Below are 13,178 nucleotides of genomic sequence, written 5' to 3'. Positions count from 1 at the left end.
TTTTAACAAAAGCATATTGGTCCAGCATTTAATAAATAGAGGTTCAGCGTACACGAGTCATTTGTGATGAACGCTGGTTCGACCACAGTGTCCACTTCTCAATGCCACGCCTGGGGACAATGTAAAAGCCTCAGAGTGCAGAAGAGTTTTAAAGAAATGACTTAAAAGGTGAAGGACGTAGGCAACGCGGAGAAGCTCCTCTTCATTGGAACAGAAGCGGTAGCAAGGAGACGTAAATAACAACAAACTGCTGGAGGAACTCAGCAGGTCAAGCAGCATCTGTGGAGGCCAAGGGACAGTCGACGGTGTGGGCTGAGGATCAGCAAGCAGTTGTGACGGGTGTACAAAATCATGAAGGGCACAGACAATGGATGGAAACAGTTGCACGGGTCAAGGTTTGGGTGATGTCAAATGAAGGCGATTGGCAAAAGAACCAGAAGTGACGTACAGTGTGTTTATTATGCAGCAGATGGTTTGGGTCTGGAATGGATTGCCAGGGATAGAGGCAGATTCAGTTCAAAGGAGAGCTGGATGAGGGCTGTTGGGAGTGAGACTAGCCCGATTGCTCTTGCCTGCAGTTCATTCAGTCTTGATGGGACAAGTGGCCTCCTTCCATGCTGTAACTATTATGTGAAATCTATTTATGACAAAGGGATGTAAAAGGTGCCATGCAAATGCAAAAACATTATTGAGGTACATTTGAGTGCATCTCTTAATACAAACCAGATATTTCAGTCACTTTCCACTACCTCGCTGGCCCTCCCTGGGCTTGCTGTCTGTCCACACCCAGTCATCATTATCTGCTGACTTCTCTGTGCAGCTAGTGAGGTTAGTGTGCATGATACAGGAGTGTTGGTGAACATCGTGTATTCCTCAGAGCCCTGTCCTCTAACGTCTGGTGAATCCCATTTGCGATGACGTAGATTCCATTTGATGTCTCGTGCTGGCATATGGTGAAATATCAGTAGTTGGTGTGTGGTCGGAACTGGGGTCAGGATTATATTCTTGTTAGTTGCTATGTTTATTCTTCACAAAGCTGTTAAATTACATCTACCTGGCGTGTGATCCATGTGTGCTTATGACTTAAAGTCCTGTGATCACCAGTGTTTCAGTGAGTGTGTTAAAGTAACAGCTGCTTTGATATATGATTCGTATGCACCTACCCCTATTGATTTCATCTGCCAGCACTTGGCTTGTAGTCTTCTATGCCGAAGCAATTCAAGTTCCCGTCTAGACATTTAAATCCTGTCAGCGATTCTCCTTCCACCACTCTCAGGCAGTGCAATCCAGGTACTCACTGCCCTCAGTGAAAAATATCCCCCTCAGATCCTCTCTAAATCTCTTCCCCCTTTACTCTTAAAACTATCTTCTCTTGTTTTATCTACGTCTAAGGAGAAACGTTTCCTGTAGTCCGATCTATCTGTACCCCTCATAATTTTATATACCTCAGTCATACCCCCTCCGCTCCAGGAAAAACAGACCCAGTCTCTCCTCGTAAATGAGACGCTCCATCCCAGGTGAATCTCCTCCATCTGCACCTCCTCCAGTGCTATTGTCATTGCAGCTTTGGTATCATTGCCAGTAGCCTTCGAGGTCATAGAGTTGTACAGCACAAAAACGGGCCCTTCAGCTCAACTGGTCCATGCTGACGAAGATGCCCATCCAAGCTGGTCCCTTTTACCAGTATTTGGCTTAAAACCTTCTTGAACTGTCCTATCCATGTACCAGTCCAACTGTTGTCATTGTACCCGTCTTCTGACGGCTCGTTCCACAAACATAACACCCGCTTATGTTTTTAAAAAAAAGTTGCCCCTCCAGTTCCTCTTCAATCTTTCACCTCTCGCCTTACAGCTGTTCCCTCTGGTTCTTGATTCCCCAACCCTGGGGGAAAAGACTGTGTGCGCATTCACATTCCACATACATACCACCCTTTGTGTTTTAAAATAAAGTTGCCCCACAAGTTCAGATTTACATTTTTCCCTTCTCACCTTAAACATTTAGTTCTTGATTCCCCAACTCTGGGAAAAAGACTTGAGTATATTCACCCTACCTATACCCCTCAAGATTTTACACACCTCTATAAGATCACCTCTCAGTTTCCTATGCTCCAAGGAGAAAAGTCCTAACCTGTCCAACCTCTCCCTCTAACTCAGTCCCTCGAGTCCTGGCAACATCCTTGTAAATCTCCTCAGCACTCTTTCCAGCTGAATGGCATCTTTCCTACAGCAGAGTGACCAAAACTGAGTACAATACTCAAAGTGCGGCCTCACCAGCGTCCTGTACAACTGCACCATGACCTCCCAACTTCCATATGCCAAAAGCCTTCACCGCCCTGTCTACCTGTGACTCCACTTTCAGGGAACCACATTAAATCATTCCCCTCTCACCTTGAACTTACGCCCTGTTCTTCTTGAATGCGTGCTATCCGCATATTGTGATCATTTGCAGGAAATCTTTTCGCTGTCCTACATGGATAACGAGACTTGGTGTAAAAAATCAAACGCTTTATTTTTCCCTGATGTTTCCTCCTTTATCCTTGTTTCTTCCCCTCCTCGCACAGCAGTTGTTGGTAAATTTCTCTGCAAGCCGACTGCCCTTGGTAATCAGGGTTGTAGCTGAGCCTTGTCCATGCCGCTGTTCACACTTTCCTTGAAATAGGAGTTGCTGGGTAGCATTGGGAGCAGGAGCTCCGTGGAGATGTGAGTTCCGTCACCCGGTACCAGTTGGAGCACCAGATGCCAGTGGCTCCCTCCTTTGGATAGTTTACCCAGAGCAGTTTGCTTTACTTTGTCTTGTTTTCCCCTCAAGCCACACTTAACGACTCTTTCCTTCTCCCTTATCATCCCAGCGTCCTCGAGACTCGGCAGGGCACTGGCTGAGCTCTTCGGCTTGTTGGTCAAGCTGTGTGTTGGATCGCCCGTGCGGCAGAGACGGAGTCATCACCCCGCCAGTACGACGACGGCGCCCACACCAGCGGCACGTGGGACGGCCTCCGCTCTCACCAAGCTGTTGACGAAAGGGTTGTCATGGCAACCACCCCCATACACGCCAACCCCCCGGTTCAGGTACGTCATGTTCTTATTTTCATTCTGGTAGCTCATTGGGAAAGTTTGCTTCAACGATTTAGTGTTAGGTTTGTTTAAAATGTGAATAAAGGAGACAGTTCAGTACTGTACTGCCTGCTTACATGTGTCCCAACTTGATTCCAAGCTGCCAGGGAGACTTGTCTCTTAACATCAGGAAGTAAATATGTATTGATCCTTAATTTTAAAATGATTCACAGAGCTTGCAACGATTGCCTATCGCAGAAGTGAGTTCCGCGGATCTGGCATCTTCAGTGTCTTGAATTGGTTCCTTACGTGGCTTGGCCCTGATATTTACACCTCGTCCAAAGATGCTTCCTTCAGCCCTCCCTCCCTCCCTCCTCCCTCTGCACTGCCTTTCCAAATCCTTAAAGTGCACACTTCTGGATGTGGATAGGTTGAGTGAGAAAGGGCTTTTCTCTTTGGAGAGGAGGAGGATGACAAGGCATAGATTGAGTGGACAGTCAGAGACTTTTTCCCTGGATGAAAATGGCTAACATGAGGGGGCAAAATTTTAAGGTGATTGGAGGAAGGTATAAGAGGGATGTCAGGGGTAAGTTTTTTTTACACAGAGAGTGGTGGGTGCGTGGAACACACTGCCGGCAGAGGTTGTGGGGGCAGATACATGAGGGACGTTTAAGAGACTCTTAGATATACACATGAACGATACAGAAATGGGAGGGAAGCGTCAGATAGATATTAGAGCAGGATAAAATGTCGGCACAACATCATGTGCTGTAACGTCCTATGTTTTATGGTCTCCTCAACACTGGAGCAACCAAATGCAGGTTGGGTGACCTCTTTTAAGAGTACCTGCGTTCAGTCCGCAGAGATAACCCTGCGCTTTCATTTGCCTGTCACTTCAATTGTCCATCCCGCTCCCACTCTAACTGCTCTCTGCCCTCCTGCGCTGTTCGGATGAGACCTCATTAACCTGAGGAACAGCACCCCGTGTTCTGTCTGGGGCATGTTCCATTATTTGGGACTCCGTGTCACATTCAGCAATTTCAGGTAGTTTGCTTTCTCTTTCTGTATCATTTCTGTGGCAGTTCCTGCTGCAGTTTATCCATCTGTAACATTAACTCGAATGTTCTCTCACCTTTCTCACTGTGCATTCTGCATTTCACAGCTTGTTCCTCAATAACCTGTCAATCAAACCAGCTTTTTACCATGGCAACACAATCACAAATATTTATCCAGTTCGTCCTCTCTCGCTCTCCTTGCAACTTTGAAAATTAGTATTTTCTTCCTTTCCCCATTCTGAGTTCCTTCAGCCTCAAGTGTTGTCTTTGCTGCAGATGCTGCCTGGCTTGATGAATATTCAAGATCTGCAGCTGCATTGATTTTCATAGACTTACCGGATCGTAGAATAGTTACAAAGAAAGGATCTTGCAGGACTGCAGATGATGAGAAGGGACAGGGTCTCTGAACGGTAAAGAGTGGCCAAGCAACAAGATCCAAACGGGTTCCTCCCGAGCGCTCTCATGCCACGATTCTTTGGGCTCAATCAAATTACTCCTTCCTGCTCTGTTTACATTAAAGGATACGGCGGGCTAGTGAAGTTATGGGACTGGCAGTCAGAGTTCTGGCCCATTGCAATTCAGATCGCTCCATAGGGTCATAGAGCTAGCCATACAGCACGGAAACAGACCCTTCAGCCCAACTCGTCCATGCCGACCAAGTTACCCATGTTCCTGCTTTTGGCCCAGATCTCACTGAACCTTTCCTATCCATATACCTGTCGAAATGCCTTTTTAAACATTGTAATTGTACCCACTTTTACCACTTCCTCAGGCAGATCATTCCATATACCCACCACCCTCTGTGTGGAAAAACTTGCCCCTCAGGTCCCCTTTAAACCTTTTACCCCTCGCCTTCAACCTGTGCCCTCTAGTTTTAGACTCCCCTGCCCTGAGGGGGGTAAAGGACTGTCACCGTCCACCTTATCTATGCCCCTCATGGTTTTATAAACCTCCTGAAGTCACCAGTCAGCCTCCGACGCTCCAGGGAAAACAGTCCCAGCCTCTCCCAGTCCTGGCAAGATCCTTGTGAAGGGTAGGGGAAAGATGTCAATGGATTATTGCCACGGTGGCAGCTGGGGAACTTAAGTTCATGTAATTAAGCCTGAAAGTTGGGGTTACCACAAAATATTGTGTAAAAAAATAAACATTTGGTTCACTGATGTCCTCAGAGGAGGAAATGTGGCATCTTTAATGTGTAGGTTTCCAGACACACCAGTGTGGTGACTCTTAAATACCTCAGTTCAGGGGCAGTTGTGGGGTGGACAACAAATGCCAGCATTGTTGACCAGCGACTGACCTGGCCCTGGGTTCACGTGGTGTTTCATTTTCGGTCAGGCTGACCTTCTTCATCTGCTCGGTGGGATTCACCTCGCCCATGCTGTTCGACGAGAGGAAGTATCCTTACCACTTGATGCTGCAGAAGTTCCTGTGCTCTGGAGGACACGACGCCCTGTTTGAGTGAGTATTCCTGCTCGGATAGTTGGAGAGCACCAGCATCGTGACTAGCCCGTCATCTTTCCTTTGAATGCGTGAACTTTGGATTTCATGGGAGCTGACTTGTAAGATTTGAGAATGATGTATTTTTAGTAATTAATTGCCTTGTCTGGTTTCAAACCTCCCCTGTATGTTCTCAACTCTTTCCCATCAGGACCTTTAACTGGGCTCTATCAATGGGGGGTAGAGTGCCAGTCACCGAAGGCCTGGAGCATACTGACCTACCGGACGGCACAGGCGAGTTCCTCGACGCCTGGCTGATGCTCGTGGAGAAGATGGTGAATCCCACGACTGTCCTGGAGTCCCCGCACTCTCTGCCTGCCAAGCCCCCTGGAGGCCAGAACTTCCCGCAGTTCAGTGCACTGCGGTTTCTGGTAGTTACCCAGAAGGTGGGTTCACGTCTGTGGTTGGGTGTTGAGCCCTGGACTAGTTCATAGTATCGTGGAAACGCACAGCACAGGAGCAGGACTTGATGACCCACCTCGTCCATGCTGACGGCAAAGCCATTCTGCACTCATCCCATTTGCCTGCATTAGGCTCATATCCCTCAACACTTTTCCTGGCCAAATGCCTTTTAAACATTGTATTGGCCTCCACCATCACCTCTGGCAGCTCGTTCCAAGTATTCACCACTCTCTCTATGTGAGGCTTACCCCTCAGATCTCCTTCAAATTTCCCCCCCTCACCTTAAACTTTCAGTACAGCAGGAGACCTTTCGTGCCTTTGCCCAACTTTATCCACCTCCACACTCCTTCCAGTACAAAGCGCGAGTTAGACCACCCATGGAGTATTGTGTTCAATTCAGTTCCAGTCGCCACAGTATGGGAAAGATGTGGCTGGGCTGGAGAGGGTGCAGAGGAGATTCGCCAGGGTGTTGCCTGGATTCAAGGACGTAAGTTATGGGGAGAGACCAGATAGGTTGGGCTTTTATCCTCGAGCGAAGGAGGCTGAGGGGTGACCTGATAGAAACATCTTGAGATGTAGATGGTCAAAATCTTTTTCCCTTAGTGAGGGCATCAAAAACTAGGGGGTGTGGGTTTAAGGTGAGAGGAAGGAATTTTAAATGGGATACAAGGGGCAAGGTATCTGGCACACACTGTCAGAGGAGGTTTTGGAATCAGATACTATTGCTATGTTTGAGAGGCATTTAAACACCTAAATAGACAAAGTATGGAAGGATACGGTCCTAATGTGGGCAAATGGGATGAGTGGAGATGGGCTAAAAGTCCCTTGTGGCTGTCATGGATTGAAGGGCCTGTTTCTGTGCTGTCTGACCTATTCTTGCAAAATTTCTTAAGGTATTTATCCAGTCTCCCTTGTTATTCTTATTTCAATTAGTGCATTCTGATTTAATTTTGCTTCATCTTCCCTTCTGGTCTGGAGATAAAAGCTCCCCCTTCCTGGAGAGGAAGGTTGATGCGGAGGAATCTCTTGTCAACTTGTGATGTCTTGTCAAGTAGTTACTCCCTTTTGTGCATAAAACTGAAGGGTGCTCTGGCCTCTCTTAACGAGATCGTACTATGTTTGCTTGCTCTTTGTTCGGCTACCGGGATTGATGTACAGCTTTGTGTTGTGCATGCAGGAGCCCTGTCTTCACCCTGCCTCCAAATCTTCTGCTTATTGGTATTGGTTTATTATTGTCATTTGTACCGAGGTACAGTGAAAAACTTGTCTTGCGCACCCCGATCGTACAGGTCAATTCATTACACAGTGCATCGACGTAGTACAGAGTGCATTGAGGTAGTACAGGTAAAAACAATAACAGCTACAGGGAAGTGCAGTGTAATAAGGTGCAAGCTCACAACAAGGTAGATCGTGAGGTCAGAGTCCATCTCATCGTATAAGGGAACCATTCAATAGTCTTATCACAGTGGGGTAGAAGCTATCCTTAAGCCTGGTGGTACGTGCCCTCAGGCTCCTGTGTCTTCTACCTGATGGAAGAGGAGAGAAGAGAGAATGTCCCGGGTGGGTGGGGTCTTTGATTGTGCTGGCTGCTTCACCAAGACACCGAGAGGTAAAGACAGAGTCCAAGGAAGGGAGGCTGGTGTGCGTGATGTGCTGGGCTGTGTCCACAACTCTCTTTTGTGTGGTCCTGGGCAGAGCAGTTGCCGTATCAAGCTGTGATGCATCCAGATAGGATGCTTTCTATGGTGCATCGGTAAAAGTTGGTGAGAGTCAAAGGGGAACCAACTGAACCAACTCAAAATTGAGTGGTTGGATAGAAAACTAAAATTGGAGTGCCCAGCAGAAGTTAGAAGCTGCTATCATCCCCAAGCTTGACAAGACCTATATACCTGCCAGAAGTTGGGCCTGAAGGTGTGCGATCTCTGCTTACACCAGGAGCAGGTGTTCACTCCAAACGTCTGTGGGATTGGTCCAATAATCCAGAGGTTCCTCATTCCATGCATGTAAGATCCATGCATCCATCTCAGCAGATCCTGCACTTAGGAGTCTGTTCAAGTCACCGACTCCCTCAACTAGGATTGAGGAGCCAATGTTGGTCCCAGGACACTGGACAACCTCCTGTTCCACCAGTAAAGGACGCATGGGGTCTTGTGCAGCCGGAGGGGGTCTCGTTCAGAAGACTGCCCCTCTGCCAATTCTGCGCTCCCTCAATACTCTACATCAAGTCCCTGTTTCTCGTTTCTACTTGTTTTTTTTTTGCACAAATGTCTTTATTTTTGCACTTTTTCTTCACTTCTGTATAATCTATGCTCCATATGCCTGTGATGCTGCTGCAAGCAAGCTTTTCATTGTATTTATACCTCACTGTGCTTGTGCACATGAGAATAAACTCATTGTAAGCAGTTTTGGGCCCCATATTTAAGGAAGGTTGTGCTAGCACTGGAGAGGGTCAAGAGGAGGTTCACAAGAATGATTGCAGGAATGAAAGGGGAGCATTTGATGGCTCTGGGCCTGTACTCGATGGGGATCTCATTGAAACCTACCGAATATTGAAAGGCCAGCATAGAGTGGACGTGGAGAGGATGTTTCCAGTAGTGGAAGAGTCTGGGACCAGAGGGCACAATAAAAGGACGTCCCTTTAGAACAGGGATGAGGAATTTCTTCAGCCAGAGGGTGGTGAATCTGTGGAATCCATTGCCACCGATGGCTGTGGAGGCCAAGTCTTTGGGTGTATTTAAAGCAGAGGTTGATAGTAAGGACGTCAAAGGTTACAGGGAAAAGACAGGAGAATGGGGTTGAGAGGGAAAAATAAGTCAGCCATGATCCAATGGTGGAGCAGACTCGATGGGCCGAATGGCCTAATTCTGCTCCTATGTCTTATGGTCTAACTTGACTTGAATAGGAACTTTTGAGTATTACCAAGGAGTTGCAAGAAAACTTCATCACCGTGATAATTAAATGTAGTCTGTCGTCCATCGTGCTCATATTTCTCCTCTTCAATGATCTTCAGGCAGCCTTCAACTGCATCAAGAACCTGTGGAATCGCAAGCCCCTGAAGGTGTACGGAGGGCGCATGGCCGAGTCGATGCTGGCGATCCTGTGCCACATCCTGAGGGGCGAGCCGGTCATCCGCGAGCGGCTGTCCAAGGAGAAAGAAGGCAGCAGGACGGAGGAGGAGGGTCCCCAGGAAGAAGGGACGGCACCGAGGCGGGAGCCCCAGGTGAACCAGCAGCAGCTTCAGCAGGTACGTCGCAGTTGGCTGTACTGCTTGTTCTGTCGGGGATTAGAAATGGGACGGGAGGTTGGAGAAAAGGAACCATCTAGCAAGTATGCAGGCGCCTTCTTCGTGGTCCGTGCAGAGTTGCCTGTTGCTGAGATGGGGGTAACTTCAAAGGAGATGTGTGGGGCAAGTCTTTTTCTTACACAGAAGGTGGTGGGTGGAGAGTTCTGGTCACCTAACTATAGGAAGGATATCAGTAAGATTGAAAGAGTGCAGAGATTTACTAGAATGTTGCCGGGTCTTAAGGAGTTGAGTTACAGGGAAAGATTGAACAGGTTAGGACTTTATTCCTTGGAGCATAGACAACTGTGGGGAAATTTGATAGGTTTACAAAATTATGAGGGGTATAGACAAGAGTAAATGCGAGTAGGATCTTTCCACCTAGATTAGGAGAGATAAGTATGAGAGGACATGGCTTTAGGGTGAAAGGGGAAAGGTTTAGGGGGAACATTAGGGGGAACTTCTTCACTCAGAGAGTGGTGGGAGTATGGAACGGGCTGCCATCTGACGTGGTAAATGCGGGCTCACTCTTAAGTTTTAAGAATAAATCGGATAGATACATGGACAGGAGAGGTCTGGAAGGTTATGGACTGGGTGCAGGTAAATGGGACTAGCGGAATAAAGTTTCGGCACAGACTAGAAGGGCCAAATGACCTGTTTTCTGTGCTGTAGTGTTCTATGGGTGCCTGGAATGCACTGCTACATCTGGAGTATTGCATTCAATTTTGGTTGCCCCATTATAGGAAGGATGTGGAGGCTTTGGAGAGGGTGCAGAAGAAGTTTACCAGGATGCTGCCTGGATTAGAGGAGAGGTTAGCCAAACTTGGGTTGTTTTCTCTTGGAGTGACAGATGCTGTGGGGGAGACCTAATAGAACTTTGTAGGATTGAGAGGCAGCGATTGAGTAGACAGCCGTATCTTTTTCCCCAGCGTCATAATGTCTAATACTGGAGGGCATGCATTGAAGGTGAGAGGGGGAAAGTTCAAAGATGTAGGGCAATTTTTTTTTGCACAGTGTGTGGTGGGTGCCTGGAGCGCACTGCCAGGGGGTGGTGGTGGAGGCAGATACGATAGAGGCATTTATGAGGCTCTCAGGCACATGAATGTGCAGAGAATGGAGGAATATGGACATTGTGTCGGCAGAAGGGATTAGTTTAGTTAGGCGTTTAATTAGTTCGGCGCAACATCGTGCGCTGAAGGGCCTGTTCTGTGTTCTATGATTGCAACTCTGTCATAGTCATTGATCACAGTTTTGGTGGCGGGGGGGGGGGGGGGGGGGGGGGGGGGGCATAGGTTTCGGGTGAGAGGGGAAGGATTTAGAAGGAACCTGAGGGGCAACTTTTTCACGCCGAGGGTGGTGAGTATATGGGATGAGCTGCCAGAGGAAGTGGTTGAGGCAGGTACAACAGTATCATTGAAGAAGCATTTGGATAGGTATGTGGAGGGCCAGGGCTTCGAGAGGCATATGGGCTGAATGCAGGAAATTGGGACTAGTTGGGTGGGCACAGTGGTTGGCATGGACTGGTTGGGCCGAATGGCCTGTATTGCTCCGACTCTAAACGGGCCCTCCAGCCCATGTCTACGCCAACCATCAAGTACTCCATCCATACTAATCTCAGTAACCAGCACTTCGTCCATAGCCTTCTCTGCCTTGATACTTTAAGTGCTCATCTGGATTCTTCAATGTTGAGAGAGTCTCTGCCTCTGTCACCCCCTCGGGCAGTGCATCCCAGATTCCAACCCACCTCTGTAACCCTCTTACTCTTCACCTTACATGATGGTTGGAATGAAGGGACCATTTCTGTGCTGTTTGACTCTGTGCAGGATTTTCCTCAATTGAACAGAGCTGCTCGGGTGCTTTGGTTGCCTGTCCTTCTCTTGCTGTCCTCTGGGTGGAGCACCTTGACTCTGCTTGGCTCCTCCATCCTAAAGTGACACTAGTCTCGTCACTTGCTGATCATCTGCCTGCCTGAGGTCCACTAGATGTTCTGCTGTGGGATCCCTGGTGGGATACGTCCACAACCACGGTTCGCTTCCACACAAAACCAACCACCAGTGGCTCCACTCAGTACAATCGTGTTCAGGATCCCGTTAAGAGCCAAATTCCATGGAGCTTGTATTCCATTTTCCTGTTAAGATATCTTTATTCGTCACATGTACATCGAGACACACAGTGAAATGCACCTTTTGCGTAGTGTGTTCTGGGGTGCAGCCCGCAAGTGTCGCCATGCTTCCGGCACCAACATAGCACGCCCACAACTTCCTAACCCGTACGTCTTTGGAATGTGAGGGGAAACTGGAGCATCCGGAGGAAACCCACGCAGCCATGGGGAGAACGTACAAACTCCTTACAGACAGTGGCCGGGATTGAACCCGGGTCGCTGGCGCTGTAATAGTGTTACGCTAACCGCTACGCTGTCATGTTGCAGCTGTAAAAAAAAAACTTTGGTTAGGCTGAGAGTATTGTACCCAATTCTGGTTGCCCCATTTCAGGAAGGATGTGGAGACTCTGGAGAGGGTGCAGGAGAGGTTCACCAGGACTCTGCCTGGATTAGAGGGTATGAGCTGCAAGGAGAGGTTGGACAAACTTGGGTCGTTTTCTCTGGAGTGTTGGAGGCTGAGGGAAGACCTGATAGATGTTTATAAACTTCTGAGAGGTGTAGACAGGGTAGACAGTCAGAATCTTTTTCCTGGGATCGAAATGTCAGATTCCAGAGAGGACATGCATTTGAAGTGAGAGGGGGAAAAGCTAAAAGGAGACTGCGAGGTATGTTTTTTTTACACTGTGGTGGGTGCCTGGAACATACTGCCACGGGGAGTGGTGGAAGCAGACACAATAGTGGTGTTCAAGAGGCTGTTAGTTAGATGCATGAATATGCAGGGAATGGAGGGATCTGGATCATGTGCAGGCAGAAGGGATTTAGTTTAATTCTGCGGAGACACACAGGATTCTGCAGATACTGGAGTCTGGAGCAACACGCACAAAATGCCGGAGGAACCCAGCAGGAGGGAAAAAAACAGTCAACATTATGGTCGGGATTCCACGTGTGTTGTTTGTGCAGTTTAATTCCACATTGTGTTCAGTGCAGACATTGTGGGCTGAAGGGCCTATTCCTTGGCTGCACTGTTCTGAGTTCAGCTTATTATATTCTCTATGGTTTGAAGTCCAGAGGCAGTTGGTGCAGGGACTATCGAGCGTGGCAAACACAGGTGAGGTAGGCTAATTGGAGCACGCAGATACGCTGAGCAATTGGGAAAGTTGGGGGTGGGGTCCCTTGTATATAGAATAACAGATCCCCGGAGTGGGTGACAGGCTGGGATCTGATCCAGGGGTTCGGGGTGTTTATATATAGAATAACAGATCCCCGGAGTGGGTTACAAGCTGGGATCTGATCCAGGGGTTCGGTGGGTTTATATATAGAATAACAGATCCCCGGAGTGGGTTACAAGCTGGGATCTGATCCAGGGGTTCGGGGGGGTTTATGTATAGAATAACAGATCCCCGGAGTGGGTTACAAGCTGGGATCTGATCCAGGGGTTCGGGGGGGGTTTATGTATAGAATAACAGATCCCCGGGAGTGGGTTACAGGCTGGGGTCTGATCCAGGGGTTTGGGGGGTTTATATATAGAATAACAGGTCCCCAGGAGTTGACTGCCAAAGTAAAGGTTTTCATTTGAGAGGCTTTGCTGAGACTGTATCTGGAATAACTTTTCTCAGTGTCCTTCCTTTTCACCACCAAACTGAATCAGAATTGGATCCATTATCGCTGACTTGTATGAAGTGAAATTTGTTGTTTTGCAGCAGCAGTACAGTGCAAAGATATAAAATTGCTATAAGTTACCAAAATAAATAGTGCAAAACAAAAAATAACGAGATCGAGTTCAGAAATCTGTT

The 13,178-nt window shown here is 48.0% G+C and overlaps 1 protein-coding gene across 11 annotated transcripts in view; it reads left to right on the top strand.

Annotated features, from left to right (window-relative positions):
• Window positions 1–13,178, top strand: part of huwe1 (HECT, UBA and WWE domain containing E3 ubiquitin protein ligase 1) — a 275,712-nt gene that overhangs the window by 123,699 nt on the left and 138,835 nt on the right. For all 11 annotated transcript variants that reach the window (XM_052009021.1, XM_052009019.1, XM_052009022.1 and 8 more), the window contains 4 exons: window positions 2,849–3,065; window positions 5,441–5,563; window positions 5,754–5,988; window positions 9,015–9,248. In XM_052009021.1, coding sequence (XP_051864981.1) covers window positions 2,849–3,065; window positions 5,441–5,563; window positions 5,754–5,988; window positions 9,015–9,248 — 809 coding nt within the window. The remainder of the gene's footprint in view (window positions 1–2,848; window positions 3,066–5,440; window positions 5,564–5,753; window positions 5,989–9,014; window positions 9,249–13,178) is intronic.

This window comes from Pristis pectinata, chromosome 43 (genome assembly GCF_009764475.1).
Source record: "Pristis pectinata isolate sPriPec2 chromosome 43, sPriPec2.1.pri, whole genome shotgun sequence".
Taxonomy (NCBI): domain Eukaryota; kingdom Metazoa; phylum Chordata; class Chondrichthyes; order Rhinopristiformes; family Pristidae; genus Pristis; species Pristis pectinata.
Note: the sequence above shows the minus strand (reverse complement) of the source record. Positions and strands in the feature narration are given on the sequence as shown.